A 23,523-nucleotide genomic window follows, 5' to 3' on the forward strand; every position below is an offset into this window, starting at 1 on the left:
TGGCTGGTGGGAATCTTGAACAGGAGCAGCACACATGGCAAGGCTTTGGTATGAGTCCCAGTTGTAGCAGGCAGTAGAGGGGTCCCGTTTATCAGACGTGGATGCATGCTTCAGTCAGAACAACAGTGGCTTGCTCAGACATAAATTCCTGAGCTGGAAAGTGAAGTCGCAGTAGAGAGGAAAGGAGGAGGAGGAACTTGTATGATTTTAATACTACTCTTGAATGCTGAGAATTCCTGCTGAGAACCTGAGGGTCCTGCTCCTGCCTCCCTGCACCAGGCCTAGTGTGGGGCCTGACAGGCTACAAAAGGACTGATGCTGCCCAGCAGAGCATTCTGTTTACATTCCTTTAAGCTGATTTTTAATTGTAGTTTTTCATTTTTAAAAAAATTGTTTTAAACTATTTTTACGTGTGTGTGTTTTGGTGGGAGGGGTTATTTGGCTGTTTCTGTTTATATTTTGATTATATATTTTGTGTTTTTTTAATGTTGTAATTTTATCTTGTGAACCACCCTGAGACCTGCGGGTATAGGGCGGCATATAAATTTAATTAATAATAATAACACAAGCTATACAGTATGAACTAGCAGATAACATTTGAGAGAGGTTGCTGTAAAACAAGTTTTTTCACTCTGGCACAATATGCACTTTTACAAATGTTTAATTCTCTCTCACGGAGTGTTTGTTGTGGGGGAGGAAGGGAAAGGAGAATGTTAGCCGCTTTGAGACTCCTTAAAGGGAGTGAAAGGCGGGATATCAAATCCAAACTCCTCTTCTTCTTCCCTTTTGCCACTGAAGTGTCATGGAGATAGAATTCTTTGCTTGCGTTGGGAGATAAGGAGCTGCCTGACACCGTGTACTCCAGTATTGCCCATTCCAGAATGCTTCTCCAGGAACTCTGGCAGAGGTCTTGCCCATTGCCTTCTTAGCTTACTGTTCTTTTAACTAGAGGGGCAGGGTTAGTCCTCTCCAAACTGCTACCCTCCAGGTGCTGTGGACAACAGCTCCCTTCGGCCTGGCCATCGGTCCTGGCAGCAGCGGTGATGTAGTCTAGAAGATCTGGAGGGTGGCAGGTTGCGAAAGCATGCACTAGAGGTGAACCTGCAAAGTGAAAGTGCTCTGCCACTGAGCTTTGGAACCAGATGGTACATTGGCCATCCACATTCAGAAGCTGCAAGCTATAGAACTGGGATGAGGAACCTGTGGCTCTTCAGCTGCCATTGGACTCCAGAGCCCATCTTCCATAGCAGTTGTCCATGCTGCCAGGGGCTGATGGGAACTGGAGTCCAATAACATCTGGTTGGTCACAGATTCCTGTAGCATACAAAATAAAATTCATTTCTCCCTCTCTGTCCTAATTCACTGACTGGGTCGTCCCTGAATCAGGGCCAGACCTTTTCAGTTACATGAGCTTCAAAAGTCTTAATCCTGTAGGCAAAAAAGAGAGCAGTGACATGGAACATTTTAAATCATACTTTTATTTTCAGAAGTACATAAACTTTCAGCACAGTTTTCTGCTACTCTTGTTAAATACAATTTTCAGTGTCTCAGATCAAAGAAGCTGTTATTCATTTTCACCTGACATTAGTGTCTAAACACACAAAATCTTCACACTGCACCATCTGCCAGTTCTTGAAAAGATGTTAACCGAGAATGCAAGAGTAAAACAGAACAGGCTTTTCATGTTTAATATACTTGACTTGAATAAATATTAAATAAACATTTTGTCCAACTGCAAACAAGGGAAGAAGATACCTACAGGTGTTTTTTTAAAAAAAAACAAACAGGTTGTTATGAGTAATGGCATATTTAAGGGTTTTGGTAGCTGAAATAATAAAATCTATTGTGAGGCTGGATAATGTGCCAACGCCAAGCCTGAGGTCAGACTTTGGGGATTACAGATTCACAAAGTGAGTTTAGGAGCATACCTATCTTATTTTAAGCCTAACAACAAACAATATGGAATACATATTTGCATTGAAACTAATTTGTTTTTAAAGTAACTCAGCAACCAAGGAGAGGCTGCTAGTTACTGAGATTTGTGTTTTTGTGTGTGTTTGTGTGTGTGTGTATTTTAACTGCTCGCCTGCTATGGTCCTGAAGAATATAGTAAGCTGCCTTATGCTAAACCAGACCCTTGGTCCCTCATAGCTCCATATTGTCAACGCTGACTGGCAGCGGCTCTCCAGGATTTCAGACAGAAGCCTGAAATTAGATTAGATGTAGAACTATCTGCATGTAAAGCAAATGCTGTCCTACTGAGCTTATTGCTCTTCCCTTAAAACACAAGGGGGTGAATACAGTGCAGTCAACCAAAGCTCGTATATGTGGACAGGGAGGGGGAGAAGGAGGAAAGGCCTTGGCCAGAGAGCCAAGAGACTGGTGGCAAAACAGGGATGCTACAAATGCACTATTTTTATTCAGCAGGGTCTTGCTCCGTGGTGATCGTGGCTTTTAAGCTACAAAGGATGGTTAGCAGTTAGTCACTTGGTTTTAATGCATGGCCTGCTGTTATGGACATTAAACAAAACAAGCGCCTTGCTACCAAGCCCACTAAGATGAAGGGTGAGTTCAAACTGCACTGATCTACAGTGGTACCTTGGGTTAAGAACTTAATTCGTTCTGGAGGTCCGTTCTTAACCTGAAACTGTTCTTAACCTGAAGCACCACTTTAGCTAAAGGGGCCTCCTGCTGCCGCCATGCTGCCACTGCACGATTTCTGTTCTCATCCTGAAGCAAAGTTCTTAACCCGGGGGTACTATTTCTGGGTTAGCGGAGTCTGTATCCTGAAGCAGCTGTAACCCAAGGTACCTTGCGTGTTGGATGTAGGTTACAGCCAGCATTGTTTGGCTCATGCCCATGTCCCATCCTTGGAGATACTTTGCCCTGCTGTTCCTGGTTGCTGGTGCTGCCTTTTTCCCTGTGAGAAAGCAGCAACCTCTGTAGGCCTTGTTCTGGTGCAGAAGGGCCTTCCGGGGGGGGGGGGGGAGAGACATGGGGAGAGGCAATAGTGACACTGGAGAAAGTAGGTGTACTCAGGGTGGGGGACACATGCAGAGACGGGGAGAACATCTTGCACCAGGTTCCCCTGGAAACCTAGAACAGGCACTGGCTCTTTTCTGATCCCATGTACAAAGGCTTTCCGATAGGCTGTCACTATGGGCACAATACGTAAGAGAGAGTTAGGAACATAGGCAGCTAAGATGGAGTTCCGACTCTACTGTTGGCAGGAGCATGCCTCTGAATGCCAGCTTCTGGGAACTGCAAGTATGGAGAGTGCTTTTGTGCTGAGCTCCTGCTTGTGGGCTTCCCAGGGGCATCTGGCTCGTCACCATGCCAGCAGGTTCCTAGACCTAGATGGGTCTTTGGCTGCTCCGGGAGGGCTTTCCTTACGCCCTTCCATTGCACAGTAAGGCGGATAACTTGTCCAACTAGCCTAGCCTTTTTTCCTCTCGCTGGCAGTGCTTCTCTGAGATCTTGGGCAGAGGTCTTCCATGTCACCTGCTCCCTGAGCCTTCCTCGTTTAGTTGGCAGGTCCAGGGACAGTGCAGGAGGCCTTTTGCATGCAAGGCAGCAGCTCTGCCATCCAGCTGAGGTTCCCTCAACCAGTCAGTTCAGCAGAGGCCAGCTGAGTGTAAAATAGGACGTGTTGCATAAACACAGATTCACGAACTGGCCCAAGCAGACTGATTCTAAATCAGGCATGGAGAAGCAGTGCAGTGGGTAGAGCGCTGCCAGATTAGGCTGCAGACCCCCTGCTTCAAATCTCATGCAGTTCTGAGATGCTCTGGTGGACCTTGGGCCAACTGCTACCTTTTGGGGTTCCTCCAGGCTGTTACTGTTTTGTAGGAGGGATTCAAGTGCATACCTGGAAATTTAGGCTTGTTCCAATGAAGGGGATTAAATGAGGATGAATGCTGACTGTCACCACCCCATAAGCAAGTCTAGAGGAATCCTTGGTAAACTTTGTGCCCTTACTCAAGCCTAACCCACCATTATTAGGAGTGGGGAAAGGAGGGGAACATGCATACCCCATGCTCCTGGAACAAAAGGGTGGAACAATACACGCACTAAATTAAAATATAAATGGCACTAAATTCTACTGGTTTTTAAAAAGTATATCATAGCTTAAGTTGTTCTGTGAGCTCAATTATCTTGGCTTTGTTTTCAGGGTATTTCAGATACACCCTTCAAAAGGAAACCTCTTTAACAAACCTGGGGCTGCAAAATGTAGTCGTGCACTTTGTCATCAAAGGATCAGTGAAGCACCTAGGATGAATTTTTCTGCTGTTCAATCCTTTGAACTGGGGGGGGGGGTGCAACCTTCAGCCCATCTGCCTAATTTCAAAAGATTTCTGAAAGCAATCATTTTGAACCTCTGAGAAGAGTGATTTGTCCCTCCCCTTGCAAGCTTAAGAGAGAGATCACAGCTACGCCATATCACAGCTACTTTAATACTCAAGGAGAATCCTGGGGGCTGTAGTTGGTCAAGGGTGGTGGGAAGTCAAGTTCTGTGAGATCAGCGCCCTTAATAAAGCACAGTTCCCAGGATTCTTTGGGGGAAGCCCTGACAACGAAAACGGCGTGAGTGCTTCAATGTATGGTGTGGATGTGAGAAAAGAGAGGGGGGTGAAATGAAGGAGGGAGACAAAGGTGTGGCCTACTCTGCCTTTTGGCTCTGGCAATGACCACTGCTGAAATGTGACCCACAACAGACCACCCCTGAGAACAACAACCACCAAGAATTCCCACTCTTGCTTTGGGGAGAGGTTAAATAAAGCTGCCTAAGAGGAGCAGGCAGGAAGCTTGTTCTATTGGCAGGAAAGATGGATGTCCCTCTACCCATTTTCTGGAGCAGGAGCCTCAGCTGCCAGGGGAAGAGCCTTGAGCGAGTGGTCCATGAGCCGGAAAAGGGATTCATCAGCCACAAGGAGTGTGTTGCGTGTGTGTGGCCACTTCAACAGCGCACGGCCTGCTGCATGGAGGCAGAATTGCTGCTCAAATGGTTGCGCAGATGCTTAGCGAAATCCACCTGGGTTTGAGAGAGGACTTGGTTGATGAGGGACTTGGGCAGCCATCCCTGGGAGAGAAGGGGGGGAAAGAGCAACATCATTATGTGTTCAACTTAAAGGGTTAATTCTGTGAAGGTCTCCCTGCTATACACAAGGTCTGGAGTAATAAAAAAGAGGCAAAACCTCTCTGTTCATCCCCCCCCCCCCTGGTTTCCTCAGTAAAGTGGTATCAGGATTTATTTTTCTTTCTGGACTCTGCGGGCTCAGCCCCTTTTACACTTTTCCTGCTTCTCCTGCTTGTCTGCACTTCCTAGGCATGGGTCCGAGAGGTTTTCCCATGGTTTGCCATAAGCATCAATCTACAGGAAGCCCAATTCAGCAGCAAATAGCGGGTTTTCGCAGGAAAAGTGGCTGGGCAAAGGAAAATCCGCTCGGAACCAGGCCTAGACAGCAGAGACAAGCAGAAGTGCGGACAAGCCCTCAGAGCAGTTTTACAGTCTATCCCTCTTCCCAGGGAACTTTGGGAATAATAGCCCTGTGAGGGGGGTATGGGTCTCCTAACAACTCTCAGCACCCCTAACAAACTACAGCTCCCAGGATTCATTGGGGGGGGGAGCCAGGACTGTTAAAGTGGTATCGCTGTGCTTTAAATGTATGCAGCCGCAATTCATCTTATCATCAAATGATGGAGAGTGGTAGGGGGGGAATGCAGGAGGAACCCTTGGCACAGTGCTATGTATCTTCTTGCACAGTTCATCTAACTAAAAAATACCCTCTTAAGAGCCCCAGAAAGTGGATCCCTCTTAGTGACACCTGAGACGACTCCCTGCAGAGCTGAATGCACAGCTGTTTATGAAAGTTTCACCACCCAAATCATGGCAAGAGGATGATCTCCGGCAAAACCAATGGATGCAGTGATTTAGCTCAGTCCACCGTGTGCCTGTACCTTGAGGTCGATGCTGAGAAGCCAGGTTAACTTGGTCTGGGAGGGGTCACCAAGGAGAGGCCGAAGAACCATACATGTGGGGCCATTCTCAGCTCTGTGGGAGGACAGGAGAGCATCATGTTAGCATATTACACAAAAAATGGAGTACCCCCCCAAATTCAATCAAGGAGAAAGCAATCGAGAGGGGGACGACTCTTTACCTAATAACCCCTTTCTGTTCAGGCATCGCTGCATAGGTGGTGGACATGCCAGCCAGGACACACGTTGAGCCTCTCCTCTTGGAACAACGGACACTCACAAAGTCTCGTGGCCCCACTATGTTGCCAGGGGTTGGGGCTGCAGTTTCGTGAGTGATCACCGTGTCGTTGCCGATCTTCTGCAAGATCTGGAGAAAGATCGCCAATGAAAACAAAGGGTTGTCATTTTTCATACAGGGATACTTACTGCACCTCCTTGCTGGTAGCTGATGCAATTCCTGCTATGGCCGACAAATTCCTTTCCTGCCTCACTTTTGGGAGGAGCGCAGTGCTGATTACTTTGGAGAAGGGAGAGACAAGAGGCAGAAGGAGACTTCCCTTTGTTCCTAACATGTGATCGGTGCTACCAACATGGGCAGGAAGCACACAGTGTAAAGGTCACCAGCCACAGCCTCATGATTCCCACTGGAGGCAGAACCTAGTCATCATGGTTAGTAGCCTTAAAAGCCTTATCTTCCATGAACTTATCAAAACTGCTTTTAAAGCCATCCAAGTTGATGCCATTGCTACATCTTGTGGGATCAACTTGGATGGCTTTAAAAGCAGTTTTGATAAGTTCATGGAAGATAAGGCTTTTAAGGCTACTAACCATGATGACTAGGTTCTGCCTCCAGTGGGAATCATGAGGGGGCCTTTCTTCTGTCCTTTGAAGGAGGGAGCAGGAGGGAGCCAATTCCCCACGAGCCTGTGTGGCCTACGAGCCTTACAATGGAGATACCCCACAAATACCATAATGCACCCATGTCTTCATGATTACAGATCTGAGACACTTAACACAAGAGTCTAAAACTGGCCAGCAGAGCTGCCCAAACACCTCATTAATGCTCATGTTTTACATGTGTGGAACACTGAGATCAAGACATTGGTTAGCTATGCTGAGATTTGTTTTAAAGACTTGTGATTTTAATTTGTTGTCGTTGCACCACAAGAAGCAAGCAACGCTTGGTGATTTACTGTGAATCATCCAGGGATCTTTCAGTAGATCCCAGTCTTTCTTCAGACCACCCCTCCTCTACAATATACTTTTTCTACTAATAGCTACGCAAAAAATCACTGATCAGGCAAAGCAATGTGCTTTACAACTTGTTGCAGAGTTGAATGCGTAAGCCATTGGCACAGTCTCCTTTCGCCAAGAATGTGTTTCTGTGTGTGTTTACCTTGACTTCTTTGACATTCGGGTTCCAGTCTCCCATCTGCTCCATCCTTTCCACTAACTCGCTATAGACGCAGTCCAGGGGTTTATCAACCACCACCTCTAGCCGGAATACCTTCCCCACATCCGGGAGTACTTTGCTCAGGACTTTGTCACCATTGGCCTGCAGAAAAAAGCAGAAGGGGGTCTAAATTGTTAGCATCGCTGGCTTGCATAACCCAAAGCATGAGAGCTATGAGTATTATTAGGTCGTATGTTGCATCCAGCCTGATTCCCACGTGATAACCTCACAACAGGGCTTTTCCAATGTGCTCTGTATGGGGCTGGCCTTGAAGCTACAATCAGAATGTGCTAGCCAGGGGGATGGCTAATGTTAGAAAAGGGCCATAGCTCAGAGGTAGAGCACATGCTTTGCAGGCAAAAGGACCCAAGTTCAAGCTCTAGGTAAGGCTTGTCTGAAATCCTGGAGAGCTACCACCAGTTGGTGTGTGGACCAGGGATGGGGAACCCTGATGTCCTGCAGACGTTGAACTCCACCTCCCATCAGCCCCAGCCAGCAGGACCAATAGTCAGGAGTGATGGGAGCTGAAGTCCAGCAGCATCTGGAGCACACCATGTTTGACTATGCCTGAATCAATGGATTAGGGTCTATAAAAGTTGCATCAGTAGGACCACAATATTTGCTCCTTTTTTAGGGTAGAAAGATGCAGGTGGGGTGGAAGAGTGAGCAGCATGAAGAAAATTAGGCCCATTTCGATGCAAAATAATGAATTACCACTAGAAGGACCAGCTGCAATAAGCCACCGGCTTGCATGACACACTTTTTTTTCTTTTACACTTGTGAGAAGATCAGAAGGAACCCTTTCCAGCTTTATATTAACCACAGTTCCTCCTAACATCCAAACTGAGAAAACAGTTGTTTGTTTAAACCTGAACCATGGAAAGGGAAGAAGGGAAGTCATTGATATCTTAAGGATGTAAAATGTGTATTTGAAATTGTAAAACAGAAAACTTAATAAGACTTATTTTAAAAAATAAAAGATACCTTGGTTTGTGAATTTTAATTTTAATTGTGAATTTGAAATGATATTTTGACCCTAACTAAAATTCAGCTCTCCATCTGAAGGCTGCAAAGTTGGTGACGCCAACTGACATCTTCCCTGATCCTTTGCAAGCAAAGTAGAAGGGAACACCAAACAACGACCCCCATGAACAATGCAACATGCCTACCATCACTGTCTCTGTTTTCCAGCCCTCCTGCTCTCCAAGAATTTTAAGTGATTTCTGAAGCGCCTCATCTCCTTGCTTGATATAGGACATTTCCATTTCATTGAAGAGATTCTCTTCCAGTCTAGAACCTGTTGGAAGTTGGAGCAGGTTTTAATTTAATTTAATTTTTATTTTAAAAAAGAAAGCTTGTATTTTCAATGCCACCAAAAATTCAGCAGCCCCAAAATGCAAGGATAAAACATGCCCAACAAGAACCGTGCCTCGTTATACGTACTTAGCAAAGAGCTCCTTCTGCGCACATTATTGATCCACTTGCTGGGACCAGGCCTGGTAACTGCAAATTTATTCAGCTCCTGGACAATTGCAGCAGCTGCTTGTCTCTTCAAGCCTGAGGAGAGGAAAGCATAACAGTGGTATTAAAAGCCATATCTAAACCCGTAGAGAAGCAGGCCCTTTGAGGTCCAGAGAGGCCTGAGATACTTCCAGCTTTCGAGGTTCCTAACCATCATTAAAAAACAACAACGCAGAAAAATAAAGCACCCAAAAGAGTGAGCTGATCTGAGAGGACATGTTCAACACAGTCTACTCTTGTGCCACCAGAACCAATATATTTTTATTAATATTTATGAATATTTTAAACTCTTTAATGTGACAAGATTTGGACAGTTAACACACACAGAGAGAAATCTTTTACTAAGTCTAATCTCTTACTTGCTTAAATCTGCAGCTGTAAACTGAGGGCTGTAAATTGAACTGATGTACATACAGTAAAAAACAAGTTGTGAAACTTAATCAGAAGCCGAAAAATTAACCAGTGTACAGATTTGAGCCCTTTGAACTTGACTGCCCTTCCACGCACCCCAATTAGTCCTGAAGAGAATGACTGCCAGTGGTTCTTCACGCAACCCTCCTCCCCCGAACCCACCTGCACCTCCAGCTGTTAAAAAAAACCCTAAAACTAAATCAGCAGTGACAGCCTGTGTCAGGAGTCCTGTTTGCATTTTATTGTTTAAAACAGTTCTTGACTCCCCAGATGTTGTTGCACTACAAATCCCACCATCCCCAGCCAGCTTAGCCAGTGGTCAGCTCAGGGATGATGGTAGCTGTAGTCTGACAACATCTGGGGACCCAAGATTATTTTAAACGCTGCTGGAACATTTCTCCATTTCCAAGTTCCTTTGTTGCCTTCTTAGCTTAAGAGGGGAATCCAGGCACAGTAGAAACACTACTCTGCTGATTTTACTACAAAGCTGCCGAACTGATTTCTCCTCTGCTCCATTTGAATGAGAAATTGTACAAATTCTGGTAAAGGCATGTTTACATGGTAAATTATGTACCTCTGTATCTCTTGCTTATTTCTTCAAAGAAAACACTTAAAGTGACTTTAATTTATCAGAGTTGTGCAAGAAATCAGGATGCATTACAAACATGCACACAGACTTATGACTATAAAGGCTTTTAGAAACAAGGAACCATCATATGAAAACTGACTCCATTGACCCCCTAGAAAAACCTTAAAGAGCGTGAACAGAATTCGTGTCAATATAAACCAGCGGTGGGGAACCTGTTGCCCTCCAGGTGTTTGTTTTTTCTTCCTCACCACTGATATTTAATTGCTAAGAATGCAGAAAATATACAAATAGTTGTTACCACCACATTTATACCAAAAGCCATTTTAAAAATTTCCTGCCCTTTTTTCCCCTTCTCACATGAGCCAATGCTATCTATCAAAAGCTGCTTTTCAGAACTAAATATCTGCAAGATCAAACAGAGGAAATCTATTTTCTTTGCCTGAAAACGCCTAGTCCTGAAAGGCGCAGAACCCCTTCAAGTCTCAATGAAGTAAGGGCCCTCCAGGTGTTAATTGACTAAAGTTCCCATCATCTATGATAATTTCCCATCCTTTTAAAATATTTTATTTATGACTTTCAGTTTTATACATGTAAATAATTTTACAGTCATTTTAACATTTCAAAACTTGACATCCTACCCCTTCTTTCTGCGGTTCCTTAATTTTTAAAAAAATATTTCCTGCATATCCAAATTAACTTAATTTCCTCATTTATTCATCTACTTTAAATATATACACTTATAGAACTGCAGGTTATTACAAGAATCCTGCCAATGTTCTTATCTGGTTACAGTCTGTAAATATTCAATAAACCATTTCCATTCTTTTATAAAAAGTTTGTTATCTTGACTTATTATTTTTTTCGGTTAAGTTTCACCATTTCTGCATATTTCATAAGTTTTTTGTAGCCATTCTTCTTTTGCTTGGACTTTCTTCCATTTTGGGGCAAGTAACATTATTGCCATTGTAGTCGCATACACGAATAAATTTCTATACAGTTTGGGTAGTTCTCTCCCTATAATTCCCAAAAGGAATGAGCATTCTGGCTGGGGCAATGAGAGTTGGAGTCCAGCATTTAGAAGACATCGGGTTCTCCAACCCTGATTTAAACTCTCTACAGCTGGAGAGGGGAAAGTACGCCCTAGTTACATTCATAGCCCCCTTAGCTGAGATACTTTAACTAGACATGGAAGCTGTGACCTTCTGCATGCTGCAGCTGAGCTCATCTAAAACCCGTAGAGACTGGCCATTTTTTTGAGGAAATGGAGTACAGTACTTTCTCACTATCCTCAGCCTGCCCTTAGCCAATTTCTACCTGCCTGCTTTTCCTCCTCAAAACCAGTCCAAGGGTTTGCATGGCCTCTTTAGGGATGTACGGTAATTGGAGACAAAACTAGAATTCCTTGCTCTGCCCGTCATTGGCCACAGCTCTCCCTGCTGGTGGTTTCCCTGCTTTCCGCCTTACTTGTCTCAATGGGCAGCAGCCACCACTAGATTCCCCTGAACTACAAAATGTAAGGTTTCCATTTCTGCATGCCATAGACAGATGCATCTAAGGGCATTGCTGGGTTATTTAAAGGCACATGACACACATTTACATGAAATGTACATAGGCTAATGCACAAACATCAATGCCACTGGTAGATAAGGAGAGTTGCGTAGCTACGGTCAACATTACAGTGCACCCTCCCACTATAAGCAAAGTCCCCCCCCCCAAAAAAAAGAAAAGTTCTAAAGAGAGGGAAAGGGCAAAAATCTGGGAGCTCACTGCAAAAGACCCTATGCTTCCCAGGCTAGCCATTAACAACATGTCAAGCAGCCAGAAAACGAGAAACATCCCTGATAACTTTTTATTCGATACAACAAAAATTGCTCTTTTAAAGTTCTTTACACTTATACATCAATATTTCACCCACTGAATCCCAGAAGATGGCTTGCTAGAAAAAGTTGAAAAGCAACACAAGGAATGAAAAAGCTACTAGCTGCAGCCGTTCAGACAGGAACTGCAGCACCAGGGGAGAGGAGCCGTTCATCATTCCCTAGATTTCAATTCTGTTTGTGCCACAGTAAGAACATACAGAAACAACTTTTAAATCTGGAAAATAGCAGGAAGGCAAAGGGTTCAGGCCCTGCACAATGGATGTGATCTGAATAACTCCCAAACACACACCAGTAGTTGCTATTACCTTTAAAAGAAACTGTAGGAGATTCATCTGATCACATTTACACTGTGTACCCACTATAAGTCATGTTTGAAGCACATTTCCCCCCTCAAAAAGATTCTGATTCTGAAGATAATAGTAATGGTGTTTGGTTTGTACTCACCCATTGTGCTGTGCAGGTGTCTGTAGGAAATGCCGGCACACAGCTTGAAAGTCGCAGGCAGCATCACAGAAGTCTGAAAGAGTTGCGGAGGATCCTGGCTTCCCTGTGTCTCTTAGCGCCTCTGCTGCTGTTTTGCTGGTGCCTCCTCTCCCCTCTGCTCTTAAATAGCCAGTGAAGGATGCTGGTTTGTCAGCAGAGAGATAAGGAAAGACATCACTTACAGCAGGCTGGCTGACACCAAGGCCAGACCCATCGCCTCATGAGCTTGCGGTGGGGGCAAGCAGGTGGGAGGCGTGGATCTCGCAAGAGGGCAGAGGGCAGGCTGCACAAACCCCAAACCCTTCAAGCTGGTTTTCCTGCATTGAAGGTTGCCAGATGCCTTCCTGGCAGAGTCACCATGCTTTTTAAGCAGCTCCGTGAAAAAGCCAATTACAACAGTCAAAAGTTTTTCCTTTCTCTCTACTCTCTGAGTATCTTGAGCAAACTTTTTCAGCAGGGGGCCGGTCCACTGTCCCTCAGGGCTTGTGGGGGGCCAGACTATATTTGGGGGGGGGGGAATGAACGAATTCCTATGTCCCACAAATAACCCAGAGATGCGTTTTAAATAAAAGCACACGTTCTACTCATGTAAAAACACGCTGATTCCCGGACCGTCGGTAGGCCGGATTTAGAAGGCGATTGGGCTGCACCTGGCTCCCGGGCCTTAGTTTGCCTACTCCTGATCTTGAGCTTCTCAGGCAAGCGGGCGGACACAGTGCCCAAAGCAAAGCTGGCATCAGAAACAGCAGTAGGGACTGGTGCCCATGGGGACAGGTAAGGCAGAAAGCAAGGAGCCCAAATGCAGTTGGAGTCAGCGTCAAGTGCAGACGGGGCAGAGCAAGCCTTCAACAGGGAGATCCAACCAATGCAGCATTTGTTCCCACCCTTCTCGCTGCTGAGCAAAACGACGGTAGGACATTTCCCTGGACTACTTGTAAGTAAGAAGGCAAGCAAGTTGAAGCAACTGAGGTAGCACCTCATTCCAACAGCAGGTTAAATACAGTGGTACCTCGGGTTAAGTACTTAATTCGTTCCGGAGGTCCGTACTTAACCTGAAACTGTTCTTAACCTGAAGCACCACTTTAGCTAATGGGGCCTCCTGCTGCTGCCGCGCCGCTGGAGCACGATTTCTGTTCTTATCCTGAAGCAAAGTTCTTAACCTGAAGCACTATGTCTGGGTTAGCGGAGTCTGTAACCTGAAGCGTATGTAACCTGAAGCATATGTAACCCAAGGTACCACTGTACTTCTGCTGGAAGTACTGAAGCAGACACTCTGGACTTACCCACACTAACCTTTTGCCCCTCTCTTTCCAGGCACAGATCTGCGCTTTAAAGTATCTGATGGCTTTAATTCTTTCTTTTTATTTTGCCCTGGAGCTTTCCCCATGAAAACCTGCCCTTTAGAGCTCAGTCAGAGCAAATGGCCATTCAGTTTTTCCATGGATTGCCATTTGCTCTGATTCAGCTTTAAAGAGTGGGTTTTCACAGGGGAAGTTCCATGGGTGGGGGGTGCACTCTGACATAAAGCTTTAGAGCTTGGATTGTGTCCGGAAAGAGTGAGGGAAGGTATGTGTTTATAAGCCCTCAGCTGGCCACCTGTCAAGGAAGCTGCAGCAAACGTACATAGGAAGCTGCCTTTTACTGAGTCAGACCACTGGGTCCATCTTGGCAGTGTCTCCACTGGCTGGCAGCTGCTCTCCAGAATTTCAAGTAGGGTTCTCTCAGCTCCACCTCTACACAAGGAATTGATCCTGGGACCTTCTGCATACAAGGCAGGGGCTCTTTTGCTAGAGGACCCCAAGTTATTATTAATAATATTATAATAATTTATTATTTATAACCCGCCCATCCAGTTGGGTTTCCCCAGCCACTCTGGGCGGCTCCCAACAAATTAAAAACACAGTAAAACATTAAACATTAAAAACTGCCTTCAGGTGTCTTCTAAAAGTCAGATAGTTGTTTATTTCCTTGACATCTGATGGGAGGGCATTCCACAGGGCGGGTGCCACCACTGAGAAGCCCCTGTGCCTGCTTCCCTTCAGTCTCTAAGATTCTACCTGTGGTGGGTGAGGCCCAGAGTTCAAATTCCTGCACAGCCATGAAATCCACTGGGTTTTACATGGTCAACAGAGGCTTGGGTCCAAATAACATGAGATGCTAAGGATACAAAGCACATTTTTCCCTTCAGAGAATTCTAGGTGCTGTTGTTCACTGTGGGCTGCTGGGAATTGTACCTCTGTGAGGGATAAACTGCAGAACCTAGAATTCTTTGAGGGAGGGGAATGTCATTTGAATGTGCTTTATTATTATTCCACTTCTGTTAATTATTTCAGCAATTCCTTTCCATCTTCCTCTGTTTTCTATCCTATAATTATCTTTACTCATTCTAATCTTATTTTTTCCTTTAATACTCTATTAATCTATTTATACTCAACTCCTTATAACGTTTCTACTAAAGGCATATAACTTCATTCCAACATTTTTCTGTCATTTGAATGTGCTTTAAAGGTATTCTTCTTCTTTGGCGATCACTCGTAGCCGAGTAAGATTGTCTTCCATAAACACGGTTTTAACAATGAGTCCGTAGGTGACTGTGGAGGCCAGTTCTGGATCCACACGTGCTTCCACAGTGGGGACATTGGTTTCCTGGTGGGAGTTGATCACGTTGTGGATTTGCCAAGCATGCCTTCCTCTTAGCACGTTTCTCCCTTGTGTCTTGAGTTCAAGTGTCTTCAGCCTTTGGTAAAGGCTGTTCTCCAACTGGAGCACTCGCAGGCCAGTGTTTCCCAGTTGTCAGTGTTTATACTACATTTTTGTAGATTTGCCCTGAGACAGTCTTTAAACCTCTTTTGTTGACCACCAGCATTATGCTTTCCATTTTTAAGTTTGGAATAGAGTAGTTGCTTTGGAAGACAATCATCAAGCATCCGCACAACATGACCAGTCCAACAAAGTTGATGTTGAAGAATCATTGCTTCAACACTGGTGATCTTTGCTTCTTCCAGTACACTGATATTAGTTCGCCTGTCTTCCCAAGTGATGTGTAAAAATTTCCGGAGACACCATTGAAGTAATCTTTAAAGGATTCCATATATTTAAAGGCATAGTGTATACACAGCCTGTATGTGTCACTTGGGAAATTGGTTTTTTTCTAAACAGATTAATAGCGGTCATGGGGCCTCCCAGTGGCGTAGCGTGGGTTGTCAGCACCCGGGGCAAGGCAAGTAATTTGCACCCCCTAACCCGTGGATTTGCGCCCCCTAACCTGTGGATTTGCGCCCCTAACCCTAACCCCCAGATGTTGCGCCCGGTGCGCCCGGCCCCCCCTGCACCCCCCACGCTACGCCACTGGGGCCTCCCCTTCTCTGCGTTTCTGACAATAGTTCATACTCCTGATGGGATCTGCACCTCTCTCCACCCCACCTACGGACAGTCAGACAACAGAGAAGGTCGCAAGGTACATCGAGAGAGCTGTGAAATTAAGGGCCACCATCTGAGTGACAGACGTGTTCACCTGACGGACCTTCTTTTGTTCGTTTTTATCCCCTCTTTATGTTTATTTTATTTTATTTTTAATTCTTGTATAGCTGTGGCCTGTTGGCTTTGCTAATAAAGTTCTGATTCTGATTCTCCACCCCACCAGGCCTAACAACTGCTGGGGGGGGGGGCTGTCCCTGAGTGCTCGTGTTATGAGAGAGGGAAAAGAGCTTTTCTCTGCTGTAAGAAGCGGAGCCAATTTTTGTTGCATAACATTCAGCCAAGGGCACTGCCACAGGCTGAGAGGGGCTCCGGCTGGGGCTCCAGCCCAAACTGCAACATCAGAGCACCCGAGCTGTGCAGAGCCCCAGTTTATGGCAGGAAGGGGACAATAGAGAGGTCTTAACGTGGGGAGGGGCCACCTGGTGCCCTCCAAATGTTGCTGGAATACAAGTCCCATCAGCACCAGTCAGCATGGCCAGTGGTCCAGGATGATGGGAGCTGTAGTCCAGCAATACCTGGAGGCCACAGGACCCCCACTGCTGTCTTAACCAGTAGGGCAGAATAGAGCATTCTTGCTCAAGGGGAAGAGCTTGTCACTATTTTTATTGCAGTTATTTATATACTTTCCGAGAGTCATTTGTTTTTTGTTTTTTAAAGCTGCTTGTCAGCTATATAATTTACAAAGTGGTTTACACGATCCAAAACAAAAGGACAATGTGATGGTGACTGTTGCATGATACATCATTAGAACTGCTGTGCCCATGAATAAGGGTTTGTTTTGGCCCAAAAAAAACTTCCATTGTGTTCCAGTGGTGACACGTTATAGTCATACAAGCAATGCAAATGTAGCTCACGAATTGCAAGGCAGATGGATGGGGGAATAGAATTACATCACAGTCCTACATGTGCCTACTCAGAAGTGAGTCCTACTGAGTTCAGTGGTGCTTACTCCCAGGTAAGTGGGTATAAGATTACAGCCTTAAACTTGGTGCAGTAAGAAGATAGGAAACTGCCTTGTTCTGAGCCAGACAGTTGGTCCACCCAGCTCAGTGTTGTCCTACACTGACTGGTAGCAGCTCTCCATGTTTTCAGGCAAGGTTCTGCTCTAGTCCTACTTGGAGACACAAGGGATTGAACCTAGGACCTTCCACATTCAAGGCAGGCCCTCTACTACTGAGCTATGGTGCCGTTAGGGCAAGACTTTGGGGCAGGCACCCAGAGATCCACTCAGCAGAATGACCAGAAGGGCCCTCAAACAAAGCAGAGTTGACTGGACACATTTTGCATTTAACCACATTGGGAGCCTTTTTTTGCGAGGATATTCTGCAACATGCAATAACATTGCATTGGTTGCCCATCCACAAATTGTTTAGTTGTGCTGCAATGCTCCCCCATGGTCATTGCACAACTGCCTCTGGAGGAGCTCTTTTGCACTACAGTGCAACAAAAGCAGGACAACAAACCAAAACCCTAACTTGGACCATTTGGGGTATAAGCAACTATAGTGTTCCAGAGGGAAGTTAACTAACTGGAAATGAAGCAGTATGTCTTCCCTTAAACTTTTGCAAGTGCAATCATGTTAAATATAGGATTGCAAATAGCCTCCTTCATTCCATCATGACCACAAATCATCATGAATGCACCATAAAAGGACATATTGAGAATCCCATTACCATCCAAAGAGGGAAGGGGACCCATAAGACCATCATTTCACAGTGGCATATTCAGTCTGTGCAATCAAAGTTGATCTAGGCAGTCTTGTGCAGCAAACCTTATTTCTTCTGTCTCAAAAGCCCCTTCCTTTTTTGCAGCAAGGAAAGTGACGGGAAAATGCGCTGGAAAGTGTGGAATAACAACTGCTTGATGCAACGTTGTATAACCTTTCCGCAAACAATTCAGTATGAATGCTGAATAAATAGCCAGTGTTGTTTAATTGGTCCACAAACTTTATGCCATCACATCAGGATGAATTCTCTCTCTCTCTCTCTCTCTCTCTCTCTGGCCATCTGTCATGGATGCTTTATTTATTTTTTTATAAGATATTTATTAAGATTTTTAAGATATTACAAAATGAAAAAAGAAAAAAGAAAAACACAAAATGAAAAACAGTTAAAAAAACTCAATCTTTCTATTACTTATTTTTCATTAGCTTGTTTCCCGGACCTCCTCACGCCTCCCTTTTTTGTATTCCAGTTCAATTTGTTAGTTCAGCAAATCCTTCCCCTCTTTATTTATCCTAGTCTTTAATCTTAAAATATTGTAACATTAAATTTTTACCTATTAGTAATCCATTTTTCATATTCCCTTATAAAATTACAGCTAAAAACCATTTAATTTCTATCCAACATCGTTCTAACATTCATTAATTTTACAATATTTCTGTAAATAGTCTTTAAACTTTCTCCAATCTTCTTCCACCGACTCTTCTCCCTGGTCTCGGATTCTGCCAGTCATTTCCGCCAATTCCATATAGTCCATCACCTTCATCTGCCATTCTTCCAGGATGAATTCTCAATCAAACAGATCAGCTGGAAGCAAACTGGCTGCCCCTATGTCCTGACGCGCTTTCTTGTCTGGTATGCTACAAACTTTTCAATGGCTTGTATGGGTGATACTATGATGCACACATTCTTCCTTGTGTTGTTTTGCTTTTTCAAAGTAAATATCTGCCCACAAAGAGGATAGAGTGGTAAATGTGTCAGATACATTGCACCAGCTTGTTATAATGTTCCCATTTGCGTTTGTTTCTGTACATAAGCAGCTGGTACAATTGTGCAATTTGTGTTTGTGTAATGTTTTGTCTTTAGCTTCTTCTAGACTCCCTCCCCAACCCTCCAGCACAGGGGTTTTCAACTCTGGGACAGAAGAACCCAGATCAGTCACAACCTGATCTAAAATGGCTCACACCCAGAGCATCTTAAACTTCCAGGTCAGTCTTGGTCAGTCAGGGGGGTCCAATATGGCCTACAAGGCAATTTCCCCAAACCACACCCACCTGTCAATCAGCTGGTGTCACTGGGTGACCTTAGCCAATGGTAGAGGTCCAAGCCTGCTGGACGCTGTTTTGCCAGTGCCTTTCCTGCAGAGAACATGCTGGTGAAGCAGACCCGACCCTGGCGAGTCAACAACTGACAGGTACATTGATGCCTACTTCTTAGTCACCTGACATCATCATGACACCAGATGATTTTCGTAAAATAAAAAAAAAGTCTCTTATGGAACGATTGTTTCCATGCTAAATTTTAGCTGGCCAGTGGCTCTAGATATCTCTGTGTGTGCTGCAGGTGGGGTGGGGGCTGTGGATCACAAAGCAACAACGTGCCAAGTGGGAGGAGAACCTCATCCTCCTTTTCTGCTTTGAATCCCACACGTGCACAAAATATCTGTGAAACGAGTGGAATTATCTCCCCACAACAGGCAAGCGAGATGCTGAAAGGGAGAAGATAACAGTCAAGGCTGAGTTGACATTTCGCAGATGAGTTACAGCAGAAGGGATGCTCTCTCCAAAGAGCCAATGAACCAACAGCTGCTTCCTTTGACGTCAGCATTCATGCGCTTTTACTGGGAGCCTGACCTTCCAGGTCTCTGTCCCAAGAACTCTGGGAGTTGCCTAAGGCCAGCTGCTCCGTTTTCTCTGCAAAGTCAGAAAGCGGGGCCCAAGAGGCAATGCTTCCAGATGGGGGGAGATGGTCTTCTTATCGATTCCATTATTAATATCCCCAATTATTTTATCCCTTTAATTATTACTGTCCCGCTCCCATTTTAGTGGTACAGACTTATCCTATCCCACTTTCCTATCAGCCTACCATGTGTGTTACAGGAAGAAATGCATGTTCTCTTCTGCGTTGTGATGCTTTTGAAGGCTGCAATGAGCTTGCTAGATGTATCCCCATCTGGAGGTACCGCTTATTACTAGAGCAAGATGGGTGGCTTAATACCTGGGCCACCTCCAGACTGTCAGTAGGGTATTTTGCAGGAAGGATTCAAGCACATGCCATAACTTTTGTTGTTGCTTAGTCGTTTAGTCGTGTCCGACTCTTCATGACCCCCTGGACCAGAACACGCCAGGCACTCCTGTCTTCCACTGCCTCCCGCAGTTTGGTCAAACTCATGTTGGTAGCTTTGAGAACACCGTCCAACCATCTTGTCCTTTGTCGTCCCCTTCTCCTTGTGCCCTCCATCTTTCCCAGCATCAGGGTCTTTTCCAGGGAGTCTTCTCTTCTCATGAGGTGGCCAAAGTATTGGAGCCTCAGCTTCACGATCTGTCCTTCCAGTGAGCACTCAGGGCTGATTTCCTTCAGAATGGATCGGTTTGATCTTCTTGCAGTCCATGGGGCTCTCAAGAGTCTCCTCCAGCACCATAATTCAAAAGCATCAATTCTTCGGTGATCAGCCTTCTTTATCAGCCATAACTTTGCAATTAAAGTGGAACAAAGTGCTCTATTGCCTTGGATCATCTTTTTATTTTTAATGGACTTTTGTGGTTAGGAAAGTGATACAGAAATGCACTGAGAAGCATGGGATGAACAAAGGATTAATTGGGAAGATGTGCAAATACCACACAAGCAAATCATGATGAACACTCGTTGTCATGATCCAATCTGTAGGCCAACTGTTTCCCACTCCTGCTTGGTCATGTTCACTTATACAATATGAAGTGCAGTCAAAGTTTTCTGGACTGAGCTGTGAAGGTAGTTTTGGCAGCTGGGCAATCCTGTATGTTGGGCAGAGGGCTATTTTGGTCCCATTGACCTCTGTGATTTCTGTGAATTTTAACAATCTATTGGTGTAAAGCACAACAAAGATAATTACAAAATTGTATTATTTGCGGACAATATCCTTTTATATATCACAAAACCAGAAGATACAATTCCAAAAATTATGGAGAAAATAAAAACCTTTGGCAGAATATCAGGATATTCCATGAATTGGACAAAATCAGGGATTTTACCAATAGGGCCAAGGGCTACATTGTATAGAAATCATCAATTTCGGATGTGCAAAGACTTTATTAAATACTTGGGTATAATGATTTCATCAGATATAGACCAAATTGTAAAATTAAATTTGAATCAAATTATAAATGAGATTTCTTTTGATATTGAAAGGTGGGGACCTCTAAACCTCTCCCTTTGGGGAAAGTTAATGTCCTCAAAATGAATGTTGTTCCAAAGCTTTTATACATTCTTAGAGGATTACCAATATATATTCCCAAATTATACTTCCAAAAAAGAAATCAACTATTTAGATCGTGCCTGTGGGGTACAAAGCCACCAAAAATATCACTACATAAAATGCAACTTCCAACAAAGGAAGGCAGCTTTGGTCTCCCAAATCTGGAACTATATCACCAGGTTTACCTGCTGAGTAAGACTAACGATTGGAGAGCTAGCAGGAATCCCAACTGGGCTACTCTTGAATATAGTTTCTTTGAACCTCTTGTAGGGTGGACTAAATTCGGCTCCATTTTTATGAAATATCCTATTATCCTGGAGACTATTAAAGCACCTATAAAAAATTGCATGAATATAAATAAAAATAATAAGAATGACCCCTATCAGCGTGCGAAATTAACAATATGGGCCAACCGAAAATTAAAAATTGGAAATCAAGTAATAATTTGGCAAAATTCGATGAAAAAAGGTATTTTGACATTGAATCAATTAATTGATGAAAATTACAAATTTGTGGGGGGGGGAGATGAAATGTGTATCAAAAGGATAATTATGAACGATGTCAATGACGTTGAAGGAAGTTCAAAATGGATATGATTTGTTGTATAATGGTTGTGTTCCTTTTTTAAAGTGTTTCTGTATTCTTTCCCCCCCCTGTATTTTATATTTCTTTTCTTTGAAACCTTAATAAATATCATTTTAAAAAAAAAGAAAAGAAAATTACAAATTTGTGGAATATAAGACTTTGCAAGTAAAGTATGGATTAACCAGTGAAACACAATGGCAATACATTCAATTGAACAATATGTTGGAAAGGCAGTTTGGCCCTGATGCTATAGCAGCATCGGAAACACCCTTGCTGCTACAAGATTTAATCTCTGTAACAAAAACAAAAAACTCTACACTTGCACTATATAAAACCCTACTCAACAGGAAGAAATACGATTTAGAATATGATAGACAAAAATGGAATGAAGAGTTAGGAGTACAGATAACAAATGATATATGGGAGTCAAGTATAAAATCAACAGAAGTAGCCTCTATGGATCTAAGACTAAGACTTATTCAACAGAAAATAATATTCAGAGCAAAACTATACCAGAAGTAAATAACAAGTGCAGACAATTGCTGGAGATGTGGGAGTAAAAATGCGAACTTAATACATATGTTGATTAACTGCCCAATGATAAGATCATTTTGGTGTGAGGTGAGGATATTTATAGCAAGAGTAATAAAAAGAAATTGTTATTTAGGGGAACTGAATTTAATTCTAAATTATATTCTGGAAACGTGGGAGATTTCATGGGGTCAAAAAAATTGGGTGTACCGTGCTATATTAGAAGGGGGGGGACTTGTTTTGATGAATTGGTAGATTGCATAACTTTGGTGGGATCATGCCTGACATTTTAACAATGGAGAGGGAAGGAAGATCTCTGGGTAGAAAGGGCTCCAGGTCCCACCGAGGAAGTCTGAATCCTGACACCTATGATTGCAGGTACAGCAGACTTTTCCATTCCTACGTCTCAAGGTGGGAAATGCAGAATTTGCCCTAGAATGATGGCATTGTTTTAGCTGCACATCACTGTTTGCTCAAACTTTAGGAGACGTCCATATGGTACTGTGCCTAAGTATCTAACAGTTATCTTTTGTCTTTGTTTTTCTCCAGCGTGTCTTCAATTGCCAGCCTTGCCTGTACCAAAGCCAAAGTACCACCCCAGGCACATTATGGCTCCTTTCCTGTATGGCTGCTGTGTAGGGTATCCTGCGTGCAAATAGGTGCTTTTGTCTTGGCTCTTAGCAGCTGCATCAACCCTGGCATTGTAGGGATTGGAATCTGGGGCGCCTGTTCTGTGCACAGAATTATTATTAAAAAAATAAGTATTATATGCACAGCAATAAATGATGAGGAGACCCTACCCTCTGAAATAATCATTGTCCAGGACTTGATGCCATTAGCCTCCATTGCTAATGCGGTGACCATTGTTTGTATGGCCTTTGCACTCTATAACATCTTCAAGTCTGGAAAACACAATGATTTCATCTTTACCTTCTTTGTCATTGGAGCCATTATGGACGTAGCAGCAGGAACATTTGTACTTATTTCTGTTTCTTGGAATCTGTATTCTATACTAGCAAATGAAGGAATGAAGCTTTCTGAAGTTTTGGGAGAGCCTTTCATCCCAAAGGACCATCATGTTGGAATTTCTATTTATGGTGGGGTTTACTGCTGCAGCTTCACAGCTCTTAAGTTGAACCAGGATACATATACTATGTTAATGTTATTGGGCAAAATTTTGGCCACAACTTTATTGATTACAGAATGTGAGTGGTATTGGCTTAGGCATTGAATGGACCCGACTATATCTGATTCCTGCCCATTGCGCAGGGTGTCCTGTAAGGGTAAACCACCAGAAGGGGGAGTCCCGTTGATGCAGACCAACTTGAGCTCCCCCAGGGGTTCCCAAAGGGGGCGTGTCATGGCCCTAGCCCTGCTCTGGGCTTCGAACAAGATCCACACCCCCGGATTCCTTTGACGGAATATGCTAAAGCTTGGAG

At 44.0% G+C, this 23,523-nt stretch overlaps 1 protein-coding gene across 1 annotated transcript; it reads right to left on the bottom strand.

Annotated features, from left to right (window-relative positions):
- Positions 1 to 1,458: 1,458 nt before the first annotated feature.
- Positions 1,459 to 12,421, bottom strand: STAR (steroidogenic acute regulatory protein). The gene is made up of 7 exons (XM_082200896.1): positions 12,275 to 12,421; positions 8,873 to 8,986; positions 8,599 to 8,726; positions 7,373 to 7,531; positions 6,159 to 6,343; positions 5,959 to 6,052; positions 1,459 to 5,080 (listed from the first exon to the last, which is right to left on the bottom strand). The coding sequence occupies exons 1-7, from the start codon at positions 12,336 to 12,338 to the stop codon at positions 4,958 to 4,960; spliced, it is 867 nt and encodes a 288-aa protein (XP_082057022.1). The 5' UTR covers positions 12,339 to 12,421; the 3' UTR covers positions 1,459 to 4,957.
- Positions 12,422 to 23,523: the final 11,102 nt, after the last annotated feature.

This window comes from Podarcis vaucheri, assembly GCF_965113315.1.
Source record: "Podarcis vaucheri genome assembly, chromosome: 15".
NCBI classification, from domain to species: Eukaryota; Metazoa; Chordata; class Lepidosauria; order Squamata; family Lacertidae; genus Podarcis; species Podarcis vaucheri.